This window comes from Nilaparvata lugens, chromosome 12 (assembly GCF_014356525.2).
Source record: "Nilaparvata lugens isolate BPH chromosome 12, ASM1435652v1, whole genome shotgun sequence".
Taxonomy (NCBI): domain Eukaryota; kingdom Metazoa; phylum Arthropoda; class Insecta; order Hemiptera; family Delphacidae; genus Nilaparvata; species Nilaparvata lugens.
Window position 1 is genome coordinate 28,273,037 of NC_052515.1, and position 20,232 is coordinate 28,293,268.

At 30.9% G+C, this 20,232-nt stretch overlaps 2 protein-coding genes across 2 annotated transcripts in view; both read right to left on the bottom strand.

The window, feature by feature from the left end:
- LOC111053333 (N-alpha-acetyltransferase 15, NatA auxiliary subunit) overlaps positions 1 to 5,950 on the bottom strand; it is a 242,434-nt gene extending 236,484 nt beyond the window's left edge. Inside the window, exons 1-3 of the mRNA XM_039439293.1 lie at positions 5,776 to 5,950; positions 4,203 to 4,287; positions 1,331 to 1,593 (exon numbers count right to left, since the gene is read on the bottom strand). Of these exons, the coding sequence (XP_039295227.1) occupies positions 1,331 to 1,593; positions 4,203 to 4,287; positions 5,776 to 5,832 (405 nt within the window). The 5' untranslated portion in view covers positions 5,833 to 5,950. The remainder of the gene's footprint in view (positions 1 to 1,330; positions 1,594 to 4,202; positions 4,288 to 5,775) is intronic.
- Positions 5,951 to 7,945: 1,995 nt separating this feature from the next.
- The window catches only part of LOC111048756 (growth arrest-specific protein 2), a gene marked incomplete in the record, with an annotated part of 128,547 nt that continues 116,260 nt past the window's right edge, over positions 7,946 to 20,232 (bottom strand). The window contains 3 exon segments of the mRNA XM_039439296.1: positions 7,946 to 9,571; positions 12,258 to 12,452; positions 13,385 to 13,471. Coding sequence (XP_039295230.1) covers positions 9,503 to 9,571; positions 12,258 to 12,452; positions 13,385 to 13,471 — 351 coding nt within the window.

Consider the following 20,232-nt stretch of genomic DNA (forward strand, 5'->3'; position numbering starts at 1 on the left):
ACTGCCATTATAACGTGGACCTCACTTTAGTAGTTATACTCACAAACATGGCCACCTCACTTGAGTCTGCCGTCAAGTAGCGTTAGTTTTTGCAAGCAAAATTCAATAGTTCAGCATTAATCTAACGAAAAACAGTTCAAGTTTACGCGGAAAACGTTAGGTATGAGTGATGATTTTCTGCGTGAATGGTATCAGAAAATGAAATACGTCAGTTGAAAAGACTTTCGGAATCGTTGTGATGCATGACAACTCGGCCTCGCAGTTATGGTGCAACCAAACGGCTTCTCCAGCGAATCAAAAGTGATAATTTGGACCACCCACCATACAAACCTGACTTGACCACTAATAACGTATACCTTTTCCTCAAACTTAAGACATGACTGAGGGCAGAGCTTCCATATCCATACTAACGAGGTGCTCCAAAACAACGTCATAACCAACTTGTAGCACAACTCATTTGGCGGCAGGTAATAATATGAAGAGGGTTTTGGTAGGCTAGTCCTACCAATGACAGCATTTTGGTCCTACCAAAACAGCTGGTCCTACCTTGTAGCACAACTCATTTGGCGGCAGCATTTTATGAAGAGGGTTTTGGTAGTAGGCTGGTCTACTGGTATGAAAAATGCCTCAACCTTCACGGCAATTATATTAAAGAATAAACTTAAGTCTAAGTGTGGGTGAACGCTTCAGCCAACTCCTCTGAATTGAATTCATGAGTTGTAAAATCGCTTCCTGGTTGTTCGGAACCCACATAAAGTTGAAGGTCCATTCACTTCTCATCATAATCTGCCTTATTACCCACGCCAAAGTCTATAGTGAGGTCCACGTTATAATGGCAGTGTTGGATTTGCAATGGTATTGCTATCCTTGTCTATTATTCAACAAAGCGGATAGCGCTATCGCCAGTTCGTCTTTTAACAATGTAGAATTAATAATTAATTAACAAAATAAAAATTAAGTAAAAATTAGTATTTATTTTCTTAATTATGAAAATTCATTAGGAAATTACTTAAAAATATAATTGCTTGCTTGATGAAATATAATTTATTATTTTAAACGAGAACAAACAGTTAATATTACATCAATAAACCAGTATCAGCTACCGTCTATAGAAGGCATTGACAAGACAGAGGATCGACAACGTTTTTCTCCAATCTTTCCCACTGTCATTATAACGTGGACCTCACTATAGGGCTGATGTGGGCATCACCCTAAAAAGTAACTTTTGGTGAAAAAATTATTCTTTTATATAAATAATGTGTCTATTATTTATGGCCAATCGGAGGTTGAAAAAAGACCCTCGTATTTCGTATAAGATGTGATGACTCACCCTATAGCCCTCCAGATCGCGCATCTGTATCTGCAGCAAGGAGAGATCCCTGAGAATCTGAATGTTGTCCTTCTCCCACTTGAGCGCGTTGCGGTAGCACTTGATGGCCTCGTCGTACTTCTTGTCGGACCGCTGCAGCAGGCCGTACACGTGCCAGCACACGTGCGAGCGAAGGTCGTTGCGCAGGCCACGGCGCACGTACTCGTAGGCCTCGTCCTTGCGGCCCAGGCAGTTCAGGGTCAGACCTTTCATCGCCAACGTTTCTGTACACACACAACAGGAGACACATGAATGAAATGAAGATGTCATGTATGAATTTTTGGAGAATGAATTGCGTTTCTGAAGACAGAAAATGGGGAAAATATTAATGAAATGGAGATATAGGCCCAGGCAGTTCAGGGTAAGGCCTTTCATCACCAACGTTTCTGGACGCACACAACAGGAGACACATGAATGAAATGAAGATGTCATGTATGAATTTGAGGCAAATAAATTGCATTTCTGGAGACAGATAACAGGAGATATATTATGAATGAAATGAAGATTTAATGTATGAAATAGTGACAGATAAATTGCGTTTCTGGCGACAGAAAATAGGAGGAGAAATGTGAATGAAATGGAGATGTACGGTAGAGTATAAATTTGTGGCAAATAAATTGCATTTCTAGTGACAAAACAGGAGACACATGAATGGAATGAAGATCTCGTGTATGAACTTGTGACAAAAAAGTGCTTCCTGGCGTCAGAAAGCAGGGGACATAAGAATGAAATGGAGGTGTACGGTTAAGCATGAATTTGTGACAAATAAATTGCCGTTTCTGGCGACAGATAACAGATGAGATACATTAATGAAATGGACGGAGTGGCCGTAGTCGAGTGGATTAGATGCTGGCTTTGTAATCCAAAGACCCGGGTTCAAATCCCAGCCCGGACAAGATATTTTTCTCGGGCCACTCCCGTATTTCGGATGGACACGTTACGCCGTCGGTCCCGGCTGCCTAAAAAGCAGTCGTTAGGTCATGTCAGAGGCCCTGAAATTGATCAGTTGCGACCTGAAACCAGCCAGGTCACACGATATCATTATTTAATGAAATGGAGATATACGGTAAAGTATGAATTTGTGACAAATAAATTGCGTTTCTGGCGACATATAACAGTAGATATATTATGAATGAAATGCAGATGTACCACGGTAGGGTATAAATTTTTGACAAATAAATTGCGTTTCTGGCGATAGAAAACTGGAGACATGAATGAAATAAGGAAGTAATGTATGAATTTGAGGCAAATAAATTGCGTTTCTGGCGACAGATAACAGGAGAAATGTAAATGAAATGGAGATATATTATACGGTAGGCTAAAGTATGAATTTATGGCAAATAAATTGCGTTTCTGGCGATACAAAACAGGAGATACATAAATGAAATAAAGATGTAATGTATGGATTTGTGGCAAATAAATTGCGTTTCTGGCAACAGAAAACAGGATAAATATGAATGAAATGGAGATAAATGGTAAAATATAAATTTGACAAATAAATTGCGTTTCTGGCGATACAAAAGTGGGAGACATGAATGAAATGAAGGTGTAATGTATGGATTTGCGGCAAATAAATTGAATTTGCATAAAAACTATCTAATATAATATAAGTACACGTCTTTGCGGCCTGGGCAGTTTAGTGACAGGCCTTACATCTGTAGCGTTTCTGGTCACACAAAACAGGAGACACATGAATGAAATTATGAAGATGAACGGTAAAGTATGAATTTGTGGCAAATAAATTGCATTTCTGGCGACAGATGAAAGGAGATATATTATGAATGAAATTAAGATTTAATGTATGGACTTGTGACAAATAAATTGCGTTTCTAGGGACACAAAACAGTGTAAACATGAATGAGATATTAAAGATGTACGTTAACGTATGAACTTGCGGCAAATAGATTGAATTTGTGAAAAACAATGTGATATAATATACACGTATTTAGAAGTTTAGTGACAGGCTGCGTTTCTGGCGACACAAAACAGGAGATATTTGTATGAAATGAAAGTGTACGGTAATGTATGAACTTGTGGTAAATAAAATAAGTTTGAATAACAAATATATAAATTAATAATTTCATAGTACCCTTAGATTTTCAAACATTTTCTATATAAAACACAAGAGCAAAAGTTTCGGCTTTCAAGCCATTTTCAAGTTTTTCCACAAAATGATTTTATTTGCTATTTAATTATGATCAACAGATCAAGAAGCCCTATTGGAATACTAAATGAATACGTTATGATTATCGATACACGTTTTTTTTCACGCTACAACACGTGATCAGTTCAAACATGGTATCTAATATTTACACTTTTATTAGTTGATTATTGACAAACTAATGAAACAATTATTGGGCATTGATTATGATACGAAGATTTAATAGAATTATTTTGTCCCACACACAAGTCTATGACTCAAGTGGGACTATTTCTTTGCTGTTTAGTAGGTACACTGTAATATATATAGGCTAATGAATGTGTAACTTCCTCTCTATTTTGAGACATCGGTTGATGACTGCATTATAATAATGTTTATTATTTTTATGTGTATGGCCTAAAAATTACTGTTTGACAATTATAGGCTTAATATATTTTTGTAAATTGATTATTATTGTTATGTAAGTGATATCATAGTCAAAAAACGGGGTTTTATGTAGGCCTATGCATCTTTGTGCACTGGATGATGGATGATGACTTATTTACTTAAAGACTGAACTGATGCATCATAAAAAGGTTTATCCGGGTTAAGAAAAGTAAAAAGAGAGGACAAATCTAAAACGATCGTTTTGAAAAATATATAGGCTAAATTGAATGAATATTATTGACTTACCTCCATGATCGGCGTATTTTGGATTTGTCAAAATTTGCTTTGCAAATTTCAAACCATTTTTGTATTGCTTTTGTTCGTAGCATTTCTGAAAAAAATTAAAAATTGTTAAAAACAAGAATATAATCAGTAATAAAATCTGTTTAAACAAGAGAAATACTTTTTAATGTGTATTGATAAGAAAAGCTATAAAATAAATATCAATAGGATAACAAATAGGAGCTTGTTCTGTATTTGAATAACTCGGTTCCTTATATTTTTCTGCAAGAGAATATTGAAACTTTGATTGAACATCTGGATAACAAATAGGAGCGTGTTCTGTATTTGAATAACTCGGATCCTTATATTTTTCTGCAAGAGAATATTAAAACTTTGATTGAACATCTAAGCTAAATTTTGAATGGCACCTGATAAAATTAATCAAGGGGAGTAAGAGTCGTATTAAATTAGACCACCAGGGTGGGTCACTATAGAGCAACCTTAAAAACATGTAAAACAAGTAAGGAATGGTGGCCGGGCTGGTGACCCAAGTAGAAAACTAGCCGGCCGCCGAAAATGTGATGTCTCGGATAGTGATTCTGATGAAATGAACTCAATAAGAAATGATGCCCTGCACCTAGCTCGGACACTTGGCGTCTCATTGGTAGCCAAGATTTGTGGTTTAATGTAGGCATGTATCAATATAAAATTGAGTAATTTAAAATTGGATTTTATATAACATAAAAATAATATTGAATTACTTTGTAGAGATGACCAAACGATGAGAAGAAAGGGTTACTTTCTAAATTAGACTAACATAATACTGAAGGCCTATCATTCATAAATATAATTAATACAACAGTTTTTAAAGTATTCAACTTGTCAACTTATTCTATTTTAAATTAAATGTTGTATAAACATATGATTTGTTAAAAAGAATTAGCGGTCAACTCAGAAAATCATTTTCCTCTGCGACAGAACATAACCTAAAATTTAGATGATTGTCAAAAATAGATTTTTCAATTTACATCCAATTGAGTATAACTTTTGAACATATTTTATGAGTTAGGATCTAATGAGTTGGAGTGAAAACATGTTTTATTTCATTTTGTTTGAAAAATTTAACCCAATTCAGCTTGTTAGTCCTAACCAAAATACAAAAGCATTTCAATGATTTAATAACTCAAATTGACTTAAGTACGGTTGTAGATTATTGTTTTTCAATTCAAAATTAAATTTATTAATGAGAGTTAATCTTTAAAAGCATTAGCAAGCTATCATTGTTAACTAATAAGATAAGAAATGAGGTTCGTCAATGACCGGGATATCAGTTTATTTAAGATACGAGTAGCCTATTAAATTTGCCGCTTTAGGATGCTGTACATTTCGTGATTTTAAGAAAATGAAATAAGAAATCATTAATTAATGAATACTGAGAATATTATTTCACATTGATCTATTGTTTTGACATTGAGAGTACGGTAATTATTTTATTTTCATTAACACATTAGGTTATGTTCTAACGCCGAAATGAAACCCAAATTTGTTTGATGGTTACCCCTACCAAACAAGGTATTTTGCAAAAAGTATCACTTACCAGAATCCGTTTGAACAATGAATTTTCTTTTGGAGGTAAAGGATTACTAGACGGCATGACTGATATTGTCAGCTCAAAAAGTAAAAATTAATTTCTACCAAATAACAAAATTGTCGTTTCGTTCACGAAACCTCGTGGCTGAAGCCCAAGATGGAAGTTAGGTCACGTGATCACTCACTAACCGAATCACTGAGGACTGAATTCTTGATTATCATCACTGAAAATTTAATTAACTGAGTGATGGAGTTGATTAAATGCTCAATTCTTATCTTATCTTATTTTAAACGATCATAGAGAATTTCTATTATCAAATTGCCTTATAAATTGATGAAAAAGAAGCAAAAGCACCGCTCTAGTGGCGCAGTTCTGTACTATTATGGTAGCACAAAGATAAGCGCGAATATTCAAATATTCAGAAGAGAATGTCTTGTCTTCTTCAGACACACACAATATTGAATCTTATAAATTTATTCGTATATATTATAGTCTGACAATAGATAATATGAGGGAAATTGATTCTTATATTATGTAGAAACAAATTGTAAATTATTTTATCACACTAATTCTGTTTTTGGATAATCAACTGAATTTAGAACAATAATCTAGTTCGGTTTGACAGGAAACTTTTTCCAGTTATAGAATTTATGATAGAACACTATTAAGCATTTTTTATGTTTTTATATTTCTAAAACTGATTTTTTTCTATTAATTCAAACTGTACAATAGTCAGGGTTAGCATTAGTCACCTGAATTGCACATTGGTTTTGGTAATTATTTCTAATGCTACAGTACCAGCAAGTTTAATATTTAAAGATTTCTGCTTTGAAGTTATTATACTCTTTTTTGCATTGCACTTAAGTGAGACAAAGTACGAAGTGAAGGCAGAAAGATACTGGCAGCCACTACAGTACTTGTCTCCACGTCAATTTTGTATAAATTTTCAAGTAATATGACCGCCAGACGCCTAATAGCTGCTAGAATGAAAAGTGCCTGCCAACTCTATGGAAAGCAGTGATATAGTGAGGTCCACGTTATAATGGCAGTGGATAAAGATAGGAGAATAGCGATGCCGATTCTCTGAATTAATTAATTATATTTCTAGACTGTCAAAAACATAATTGGCATCGTTAGAAAAGGATAGTACCACCGGCTTTGTCGAATGATAGACAAGGATAGCAAAACCAAAGTTGAACAAATACTGACATTATAACGTGGACCCCACTATAGATACGGTATCATACTAACTTCTCAGCCGTCAGTAGCTTAATGTCTGTACATCCCCTGTTTATAAGCTCTTAAACAAATGTGTAATGCAGAATTGTATATTTATACATATAGATGCCTGCACTTTTATTGGTTCCAGGTTACAACACCCCTCGCCCCCATGAGTCCGAAACAGAGTCCCAAAAATGTAATACAACGTTCCCCTTCATATTCCGCTAGGTAAAGGGGGCACAACATTTTTGGACAATCCCCCACCTCCATCTCATTGATAATCCTGGCTATGCTATTGGTTATTGTTGGAAAATTGACAATAGCATCACAAATAACTCTTATCCTATAGCATATATAATGACCATAACTTATATAAATAATTCAAGAATCTAACCACTGATATTTTATCACCGCTATTTCTCTTCAGATTCGGCATTCAGCTATTCACTGTATTGAAGTTAAATGATTTCAGCTATTAGAGCTACCTCAGTGGACAAATTAACTTAAAATTTCTCTAAAGATTATCAATCTCTTCGCACAATGTTCAATAATTCAAATATACCTATTTTTTATCTTTATTTTTAACTCATCAATATTTAAGCTTTTTACCACTTCAAAACTTACTTACTTCCTCAAAAGTATCGATCTTTATTGTTAGAGTGTTAAACTACCTATAGTGTGGTCCACGTTATAATGGCAGTGGATAAAGATAGAAGAATAGCGATGCCGATTCTCTGCATTAATTAATTAAATTTCTACACTGTCAAAAACATAATTGACATCGTTGTGGACCTAGAATAGGATAGTACAACCGGCTTTGTCGAATGATAGCAAAACCAAAGTTGATCAAATACTGTCATTATAACGTGGACCTCACTATAATAAAAAATGTTATTAAATTTGGGAAACAACACACGAAACATACACAACAATACTTTTCAAATATATACATTTATTGACACTAATAACATAAAGTTTTGATTTTTGTAAGTATCTATCAGTACAAGAGTATACTACAAGTTTATTAATAAATCAATCTACAACAGTGAATATCATTAGATTATCATACATTTACATCCAACATAGAAATACCTTTTATCAATATTAACATGATAAAATAAAACAAATAACTGAATCAGATAATTTTCAATCAATATCCAATTAAGTCTCACATTCTGCTTAGTCCTTGAGTTAAGTTTCAGGTGCTTTAAAATTAAATATATTGTGTGGTCCGATTTTAAACAATTTTTCATATTATATTCAACTTCAGTATTGTGAAAGATTAAACGTAAAACGTTTGTAGTGGTATTTTGTACTGGGTCAGCTTTATAATTAGGAAAATCTATAGATTACTTTGAGCCATATTGTATCTGAGTCTACAATAGAGTGCTCTAAACAACAGGTACTACAGTACTAGTTTTTATTTTAAAATGTTTTACTACAAATTTTAACCTAATAAGAGATTAAAAATATTGTAAGTTATTAAGAATATCCTATTGTTTGAGCTACATGAATGATGCCGAATAATAATAATTTGTTTACAATGAATAGTTATCTCGTTTGCACAGTGATATTTGTATTCAACAATTTGAAGGAAATCTTGAAGCTACAATTTTATTATCTGATACAAGTTCATTGGAAGTTTTTATATACGGTAATTTGTTACATTAATCTTTACTATTTTATACAGTTACTGTGATTTTCACCATGAGAGTCATATAAAGGAGAAGTGTTTCTAATTCATAAATCCTATGCATCACGTTATAATGAATTCACTAACAGAAAGGAGAAGTGTTTCTAATGATAAATCCTATGCATCACGTGATAATGAATTCATTAACAGATACAACAATACCGTACTACTTGGATTTGTAATAAGAGATCATTTTTATGAATTAAGGTAACTAGAGTAAGTAAGGTACAATTGTTTCAGGTAGGATCAATTAACAATAGCTTAAATCGAGAATAGTGTAATGTTGGTTTTTTTATTATCTACCTACAAAATTGTGGGTCTAGGAAAGGTGTAGACAAAGACTGTCTCAGATTATTTTACTTGATTTGTTTCAATTTTTCACTAAACAGTTGAGAAGAGATAAAGTTATTATTTGAAATTATCTACGGAGAAGGAAGATAGATCTATGCATTCTTTTGTTCTAAACTTGTCTCAACATCTATATTCTAGCTAGGCTACTTATTCATCCTATTCAACTCAAATAAGACTAGATTTGAAGAATTTTTTAGTTGGAGAAAATCCAGGTTTTTTTATTTTGTTCAAGCAAATTTTTATTATCTACAAATACTTTTCGAATATTGGATTCAATAGATTCTTGACTAATAGATCTCAAAATTTTTATATTCAGTAGTAGTATTTTTATATTCAATACACATTGATATTGTTGTACGTTATTTGTGGTTTAGTGGAGACTACTTTCAGGATAATTTTATCATCATCAACAGACACAATTCAAAAGAAAAGTCCAGACTTTTCCCAGTTCCTTTTTTCTTTCTTTTTTCACTGCATGTGTTTGGTGACGACATGAAGAAACAGATAAACCGAGCACAACAGAATGAGCGGATCAATCTGAAAAAGAGAATTCTTGAAAGATTTTTACTTTTAGAAAATCTTCTACTTTTGTAAGCGTGTGTGTGGCTACTTTTGGACTAATTCCACTACTTGAAAAAGCTACAAAAACCTTGAGAGAGAATTTTGTCTGAAGAACTCAAAAGTCTTAATTCTTGACGTTTGCCAGGTTCTTTAATTATGTAGGTATTGACAATCGATGTTGGATTGGTTCAAGTAGGTCTATTAGATCTATTTAGCTATTTCAAAAAAGTAGCATCCTCAATTGACCTGTTTTATCAGAAAGAGCTATGATGATATGGAATTTATGTTTGAAAATAAAAGAAATTCATGGAGTCATGTGTAACAACGTTTTTATGAGAGAGTGTCATTAGTGAGTGATATTGAAATATAAATCTTTAAATCTGAATCTAATATAAATCTTTAAATAAAAATCTAAATATATATCTTTCAAGAACAAGGCATACTTTTTTATGAGAGAGTTCCATTAGTGAGAGATATTAAATTTTAATTATTCTTTCAAAAAAGTTGTACTTGCAACAAGAATGCACTAAAACGGAAATTTAACATTCAAATTTCATCATTCTAAATCACAAAGATAATCGACAAAATATTTATTTTCTTTGGTTAATTTACATTACTGGAATTGAATGAATATCACTTTTAAACTGAAATTCCAGCTCTACATGATAAAGGGGTAATTTCATGAATTTATTTTCTATCGACAACATGCATGATTTCTGTACAGTGGAAGGATTGGAAATAATTTAATAGACTTTTTAACCCAAAAATGTGTTGTTCATTTATATTACAGTATTTCTAGAAATAGCGAGTATCGTTGGTAGGTGCGTTTTTCTGATTAAAGATACAGTGATGTGATTCAAATACCACAAAAGAATAGTTTTTTATTCATTAATTATTATTAATGAAAGTGTTGGCCTACTTAAAAGAGGTTCTTTGAAGTTGGGCTGAATTGTGTTAATATCTTCATATAATAAGCAGGGTAGTAATTATTTTGTTTTGAGAATTTGTTGGACACAAGTAGGGTAGTCTAAGTTTGTTGAACTCTAGTTTAGGTTCATATAGTATTTTTTAGACTGAATAGTATTTATACACTGTGAAATATAGTGTATAATTTGAAACGAGATTAGGAAAATGAAGAAGTTTTGGGAAATAGCCTGCTTTTCTTCTCCGATCATTGTATTGTTTGTGCTAACCTAATAAATAAATATATTATTTTAACGTGGAACTGTGGATTGTATAGTATACGAAGACGGTATAGGGTTCACTAATATAACTTACTGTGTAATAATGTTTATATCATTATATTAATTCTCTACATAATTTTTTTAGTAGTCCAATATAAATTACATATTAGATTTCCCTATTTTAATTAATATACTCCGACTCGACTAATCAGTGATTGGGGAAAATATGCAAGTTGAGTGCTAACAAAGCTGGTTTGCAAAAGAAAACACTAATAAAATTGTGTTTTAAGCACGTTGATCGTTGCAAATTTAATGTTGAATTAAGAATAATTTTCAACTAAATGCTCATTAAGTTTTAACGTACCCTAACGGATCTCATTTCGATCTACAAGCAGTCTTATTTGCCGGAGAATTATTATTAAACTTCTTTGAATCTGAAACGAGAAAACGGAAAACAATATTGGTCAACTCTGCCCAATTTTCGGATTTCTGACTAGATTATAACAATTTTAAGCAATTCAAAAGATATAATGGACAATATTGCAGTGTTCAAACTCTCCCCAAAAATATGTTTCAAAAGTTGAAAGATCTCTCAAAAGTTTTTTATTATTTAAAGTTCTATGTTATAATTTATTTGAAAAAGTCATTATAAGGTTCAATTCTCAATTTAATTCATATGAATTGTATATAAATTCTATTAGATAGGTACTACTGTCTCCTTTTCAAGATCAAATCCAAGTACAGTATCCCAATGATACATACAGTAAAACGCGTCAGAAAAATGTGAGAATTACATTGGATATGAATCTAAAAACTAAATTATTGTGCTACAAATGAAACACTACTCCTTCATACTATATACATTTATAAAGACATAATATATAAACACATAAATACATAATACCTATATTCCAAACTCAGTTCACATAACAAAACACCGAATAATCTTGCAATTAATTGACAGTTAAAAATTCTATGCAAACATAAATTCTTTCAAAGTTTGTGCTAGTTTCTCTCCAATATGAGTACCATATGCAACATACATTCTAATGAGTTGGTTTTTAATATTCTATTATCTTTACTGCATTATTATAATTCAATAAAAATCTACAGAAATTACTAAAAATAATTTAAATAGCCTACTTTTTTATATAGAAGTAACAGTTTTGATATTTTTTCATCTGTAACTTTAGAATACAATGACTCTAAAAAACACCCGCTTTCAGTCCACATATAAAGTAAATTTCAGTAAACATATAAAGTATATAAGTAAGTATGTATATCTTTACATATAGAGTAAAGATACCGTTACTTGTGTTATTTGTCTCTACTAATGATTTTAGGTCGAAATAATAACAATTATTATCTAAGTCTCTAAACATAACAGCTCTACTTCAGATTTATTCATACAGATAAATTAGGTCCAGCTACATTTATCTACCAAGGTACACAGGCCGGACTATAATTAATTGCTATACCTTTTTCAAAGAGACTTTTTCGTTGTCTTTTTTGAGATCTGTGGTGATGGTTGACTCGCTTATATCCATGGTGCTAGTGATGGTGTTCTCAGTCATTTCACTTAATTCCTGCAGCTGTTCAGAGTCCGCTTGATTCGTCTTCACAATAGTCTGACTCCGAGTCAAGTCCAGTTTCCTCTTCTTCGGCTTGTTATCCTGGAAAATTAAGAGTTTTTCACCACTAGAGTCAAGTGGATTCAATAGAATAAGGGTGAAGTAGGAGTTGATTCTACATGAGGGCAAAGAACTTCATTTAAAATCTTAAAATGTAGGTTGAGTTGTGGATTAAGTTGAGTTTACAAAGATGCATAGGAAATATGTGATAGAGCAAGCAATAACTGATTATAATATACATTCTATTATCTATCAATCATTCTAAATTTTGATGTAATAATGGTTACTGTTGCTGTTACTGTACATACAGATACTACAGGGTGACACAGAAAAACGGGAACTTTTAAAAACGCCATAAAACATTACTTGGAAGGGCAAAAATGATTTTATTCGAACTAATAATGTAAAGTTCAAGACTTGCCATTTGAGAATTATTAATTACTTCTTCAAGATGGCTTCCTCCTGCACGAATACACTCTTGAAATCTGTGTTGAGATTCCTGAACGATTGCCGCAACATTTCAGCTGGAATATTGTTAATTTCATTTTGAATTGTCTGTTATGATTCAACCACAGTTATTGGTCAACTTGTGAAATCGTTTGAATTGAGATAGCTCTACAAACAGAAAATCGCACGTGGACAGATCATGGGACCAGGAAACGCAGATGTTGCAGCGATCAATGAGGAATCGTCAACACAGATTACAAGAGTGTATTCGTGATAGATGTTATAAATAATTCTTAAATGGCAAGTCTTGAACTTTACATTAGTTTGAATAAAATAATTTTTGCCCTTCCCACTAATGTTTTATGACGTTTTTAAAAGTTCCCGTTTTTCTGTGTAATCCTATATTATACTTCTAAGCAATTAATATTAATTTCTAGTAATAATATGATTATATAACCACAATAACATTTAAAGATTGAATTGTAATAAGTTATATTTGATGAAATATTGTGAAAAAGATTTATTACTTTGACAGATTCCGGTGTCTGACATGGAGCCTTTGGAGGATGTGGAGGTGCTTCATTAGGTCCACTCGCTTTATTAGTACAGCATCTCTGAAAAGTGAAAAATGAACTTTTTAGATTTTATTTTGAAATCTACTTGTTTCAAAGACAAACTGTTACTCATACACGAGCTTTGAAAGCGAGATATAAATTGTTCTTATTAGTGTTTTGGTTTCATTCTTTCATTGTGTTCATAAAAGTAATCTATCAATTTGAATAAATTATTTAGAAAAATGTATAATAATTTGTAGAGTTTGGAAACCCCAGAATAAGAGAAAGTATGAAATCTATGTAATGTTGGGAAAATTATAGATCTCAATTATTTTAGAAATACAATTTGTGTTATTACAATATAATATTTCCAAGCACTCATGGTTAGTATTTCATGGTTCATGGCACATTTTGTACATTCGTATCACCAGTGAGGACCGTTCAAAAAACATTCTCTGTACCACAAATACTGGACAAGAATTCTCAAATTTCATGTATATAAGTAATATTTATTGGTGATTTTCTTGTAGGCTATATTAACGTATGATACTTTTCAATGTTTCTTTCCATTACAAACTGCTTGTTAATAATAGCTTTTGAATACTTTAATTACGACATGACAGTCTGATTTTTATAAATAAAAGCTATTAGCTTCTACTTACGTTTGAGGAACTCCAATTTGTCTGAAAGCGGTCCACAAACGTGAGTAGAAGCTAATATAGCTTTTATTTATAAAAATCAGACTGCTATGTCGTAATTAAAGTATTTAAAAGTTATTATTAAGAGGAACTCCAATTTATAAATTTTTATAAATAAGAGCTATTAGCTTCTACTTACGTTTGAGGAACTCCAATTTGTCTGAAAGCGCTCCACAAAAATAAGTAGAAGCTAATAGCTTTTATTTATAAAAATCAGGCTGTTATGTCGTACCGTAATTTAAGTATTCAAAAGTGATTACTCTATGAGATATTCTAGTATAATAAGGGTCTGTTTATTCCACATCAAAAGAGGCTGTTAACTTTCAAGAACTTATTTTGAATAACTAATTCAAAATTATAATGAACTGATATTGAGCTAAGAAGTAACTGTAATACTGTATTGCAGAGAAATTATTGTGTTATCATTGATAACCTTGGTTGAGAATAAATATCTTCATCACAATATTATCAATATATGATATCACAATATCATCACACTTCTATCATCACAGTAATAAGTAAGTGCATAATTTCAGATGAAGTTACTGTACTGCCTTGAAATGATGAAAAATTTGCTATTTTTGGAATAACATGAATTCAGTTCCTACACAATTTTCCAACACCAATATTCGTTCTTATAATTTAACAATAATTAGAAATAATTGTTTAACAATAACTGGAAATCATTGTAGACGAGAATAATATAATGTACTTGCATAAAATTTAGAAAAAAAAGCGGAACGTATCGTATAATTATTTTTTGTATTTTGAATCAATAATAAATTAAAAAGTAGAATACATATAATAATATAATCTAAGATTGAAAGTGGAAGTGATTTACCTGACACGATATAGGCCTATAATAACATCGATGTAAAATGTTTTTCACAGGGTGTAGGCTACTTGTGAAACGTCACATGGGATAGAAACTGCTATCAAAATAACACAAACTGAAACTTATCTCTGTTGCATATCCATACTTTTTCACTGTTAAAATTGAACTTGAATTAAAAAAAAACACTTTTGTAGTGAAAATGCACTTACTTTGGTAGTGACGATCGTTTCGACCTGTTGTTGGTCATAATCAGACTGTGGGAATTCCCAAAGTAAGTACATTTTCACTCCAAAAGTTTTTTTTTAAATTCAAGTGAAACTTATCAATAGAAATGCAACATAAAAATGAATAAAAATACAGATTTCAAAGTTAATCATAGACTGCTATTATAAATTTAATTCCTTTTAATCAAGAGTCCTATCTACAAGCTTTTTCAGTGTAACCATAATTTAACTTCATCGTAAACTAATAATAGCAAGGTATGTAGAAACCTTATATCTATAGACGTTGAATAATAGTAATAAAGATGATTTTCAAATTTAACTGAATATTTGAACTAAAATATAATAAATTTTTAATTCAAAGAAGAAGCATCGAAGCTTGCAATAAGAAAATCTACTTCAGATACTGTTGCTGTTGAGATGTGTGATATTGATACATAAAGTTTTTTTTGTGAATTTTTCACACTGAAAATGACACCATTGGTGTTGAAACATGTCTGTAATCTTACAATAAATTAGAGTGATATTTTTGGCCACATCCCCAGTGTTTTCATTAAGAATATCCGAAAGCAATCCATATTAGATATAGGTATCTCTTTTCTGTATAGGGCTACTTGTAATATAAATATAAAGAAAATAAAAATCTCAGTACCCTTTTTTTGAAATATTTTATCACTACATGTTTCGGACATTTATGCCATTTTCAAGTGATATGAAGTCACTTCATATCAAGTCACTTCATGAAGTTATCTTCATATCACTTGAAAATGGCATAAATGTCCGAAACATGTAGTGATAAAATATTTCAAAAAAAGGGTACTGAGATTTTTATTTCCTTTATATTTATAGATATAGGTACTATTTTTCTCATGTCAATCAGTTTGAGACTGGTTGGTTTCAATTCCTTCATCTTCAGTTTACAGTTTTTCTCTTCTCTATTACAAATCTCAATCCAATTTTCCCTCCTTCCAATCTCATTGTTGATATATGCTTTCCAGTAGTTCTTGAGAGTTAAACCATAGAGAAACAATAGCGTAAGTAGATATCCCATGGTATAGGGAATTTATGTCGCAACTTTTACTGTTATCTCAAGCCGATCACTGTCGATTATTGTCAATTTTTACTGTTTTGTTGGAGTGATAGTGTATGAACGGCACAATTTGAGAGACTACCAGCGTCACACAGCTGCATAGGAAAGAACTATGTGAACTAGCGGCTTGGGATAACAGTAAAAGTTGCGACATAAACGCCCTATACCATGGGATATCTACTTATGCTATCGTTTCTCTACAGAATAAATTTAATAAAATATTAGATAATATTCAGTTATAGGCTACTTATGTAAGATGATCTATAGTGAGGTCCACGTGTTTGATTACCAATGTGTAGGCCTACTGCTGTTCTTGTCTATCATTCAAAGAAGGGGATAGCGTTATCTCTTTCTCGCTTTGCTCTGTTGCCAGATTGTCTTTTAACAATGTATAATTAATAGTTAATTAAAAAAATATTTCATCTTCATTATGAACACCTATGAAATTATTGAAAAATATAATTTTTTGCTTAATAAAATATAATTGATAATTTTTAAACGAGAATGAACAGTTAATATTACATCAATAAACCTGTATCAGTTACCGTCTATAGAAGGCATTGACAAGACAGAGAATCGGCAACGTTGTTCTCCTATCTTTCTCCACTGCCATTATAACGTGGACCTCACTATAGAGAAACTAATAATCATGATTATATTTCCTAATATTTTATATAAATGAAGATGTGCTGGATAGATATAATGATAGATAATGAATGAGTGTGAGTGACGTACAAATACATTCAATGAATAAACAATTAGGTATTTATTTCTGATCAATTCCGATCTATATGCAAAACAAAAATAAATTACACGAAAACAATTTTCATTAAAATATTTTTTTAACGTATCAGTAGCTAGAAATACAATCATCAGATCTTAGCAAACATTAAAGCTATAACAACATTTTTCAACTTTCAAGGATCTAGGAGATGAACCTCATAGTATATCTCATTTCTAGTCTATGAAATTTAGTACGGTACCCCTAATTCAATAGAAAATATTAATATCCATCATGCATTTAGTGATTAAGACTGAGCATATAAGTAGATAAGCTACTAGATCTGTTTTTGGAATAATTAGTCAATTTCTTTCAATATTATTCTGTATACTCTTTTGCATTTTTTAATGTAGTCTGGACGAATTACTTGTAAGTCAAGTTAATCTAAGAGATTAATATTATAAGTAGAACTAGAAAGTCCACCTATTGGCCTTTTATAAAACTATAGATTACAAGAATAAGTCAGGTAGTGTAATATGTAGCAAGTAACTTATAGGTCATATTAGTGGTTTATCAAGTTATTGATTAATAATACTTTTTGTTAATTTATAATAAGCTCATTCTTGACATTCTCCATAGATAATAATTATGAAAAATATTCTAGTGATGTGTGATAAAAAAAACTAGAAAAAACTTTGTGATGTTTTTGAAGTGATGTTCACTTTATGTAGCTTGAAAGAGTTTTAAACTCTGTTTTAAAATTAATTCACTCTAACCGTCTCAAATATTATGATAATAGTATCTACATTTTAGATAGTTGAGTAATTAACTTGCGTAGTAGCCTAAAGACCGCGGGTTTAAACCAGGTTTTTAAACAGGTCACTCCCGTGTTATCGGATGGGCACGTTATATTGTCGGTCACGGCTGAATCATGACAGTCGTAAGGCCCATCGACGGCTCAAATTATATATTCAGGCAAGGTGGGACCTTCCTGCAAGGGACTCCCCATCAACAAAAGCCATACGAATTTATTTTTTTACATAGTTAAGTAGCCTTCGGTGTAATAAGTGGATTTTAAATTTATCCAACTCAAAGTGTATAAGGATTTGTCATTAACATTGTAGCTTTCAAGTTCAGGTAATTGAACTATAGATTTTAACAAGAATCTCTGGAAAAAGTTTATTTGAGCTTTAGAATTTAAAAATATGAATGATTAATAAATTTTTCATTTGCTGTTGATGCCTACATTATTCTATGACTTGTGCTTGGTAATGGGTTGATGGATGGTACAATAAAAATGCCTGACGAAATGGTAATAGAACACTAAAGTATTGAGCACAAAATTTTCTCATTCAAACATAATAACAATTTAAATTTCACTTCAAATTTATATTATTATAGTACCTTAAAACATCATTAGGATACTTAGCATCAAATAATGTTATCATAATTCGTTCAAAATGTTTGATGGATAAATTTATAAGGCATTTTTCGATTATAGGACGTACGTTTTCTGTATTATAAACAATTAGGCTAATAATGGAAGCATCGATAAAAAAACAAACATTCTAAAAACAGAAAAATAATGAAGGAATTGGAATAAATTCACCTACTCCTAAAAAAACTGGGAATATATCTACAAAAATCAACCATTAATACAAAAAGTTAATACATGAAATGAAAGTTACAAAATCCCTTTTCAAAATAAATAACTATTGTAACTTCTTACAACTAATAAATACAGTATCAATGCGTCTTTTATAGTTATTGACATTCTTAATTAAGAATTATTACATACTAAGATTTGGTCATATCTTATTTAGTATAATTACAATGTAAAACATAATTACTTACTAATTCCTAAGTTTGATAGGTACCAACAAAATAAACTATATACAGGTATGATAGTTATTAGAAACCAGATAAATTCCAAGGTTCATAGTTATAATAGGAATAGAACTATGTTTATAAATACAACAATTATTAATTTTAACATTATATTCTTTTTCGTTTGAATTCTAACAGAATGTAGACATTTCAACTTGACAAAATTTAAAATAGCCTTTTTATCTTTAAAAATATTATTACTCTAACAAAGCCAAAATAGATTTATAGGTTTCAATGAATTATCATTAATCATTAATATAATATAGTTCTTCTACAAAAATAAACGAAAAAGCCTAAACTTCCAATTTTCAACAAATACTGATAAAATCTTCTGATATATAGTTACTCAACAGAAAATCGCAGTATATCTCAAAATACATGACAAATTTTCCATACTCAGTAATTAGATATTTGAAAAATATGTCAACTTTTCATCAAAATATATTTATATGGCTTATAAAACAATATAACTTTTAGAAATATTATAGTTTTGCAATGGAACTTTCTGTTCATAAATATACTATATTTCAGTTTGAAAAATAGAAGTTTAAAAGTAACTTTGTAAACATCAATTAAACTGACATACTCTTGCGAAAAACATGATAATTTCTCATTCAAAAATATAAAATATTCTTTTTAAACTCTGGTATACAATAAAATCTTCTATGTTTCACAGACCCTTAATAATTCAGCTATTGATTCACAACATTAGATGATGATATTCGTAAGTAATATCATAGAGAAAAGATAGCAAAATGATAGCTTAGCTTCTTTGCTAACTGTAGTTCACGATAAAAATAACAGTTACAGAAAAATATTTCATTAAAATATAGAGGGAATATTTATTCTCAATGAAAGACGAATATTGAAAAACACTCAATTATAATTGGAGGTATGAGATGGGGTCTCTCACTTTTAGTTTCCTTGGCAAATAATATGTAGCCTACGGTAGGGTACAGAATTAACTAAGTAAAGATCTTTCTGTAATTTTGTGATTAATTTTATACAAAATGTATTCGAGTGAACAAGAGTGTTGCAATAACAGAGAACAGAACTACATTATAAATTTGTGAGAGTGTTAATAGAATCACCAATTATAAATTATACGTAAATTCTGAATTTCAAAAATAATATGTAAGATCACTACTTATTATTGGTGAAATATTATCCCGTTGAATCTTATTTAGGATATCAGTCCTTCTTCTATGGAAATAATATGAATAAATAATTATTATCAAACGAAAATTCTGTAAATCACCCTGAAGACAATTTAAGTAAATTGCAATTTCCAATTTATTTCTATGGATAAATATATAGATTCAAGAACTAAGCTAGAGATTTAGATAATCAAGAAATTAAACGATAATAT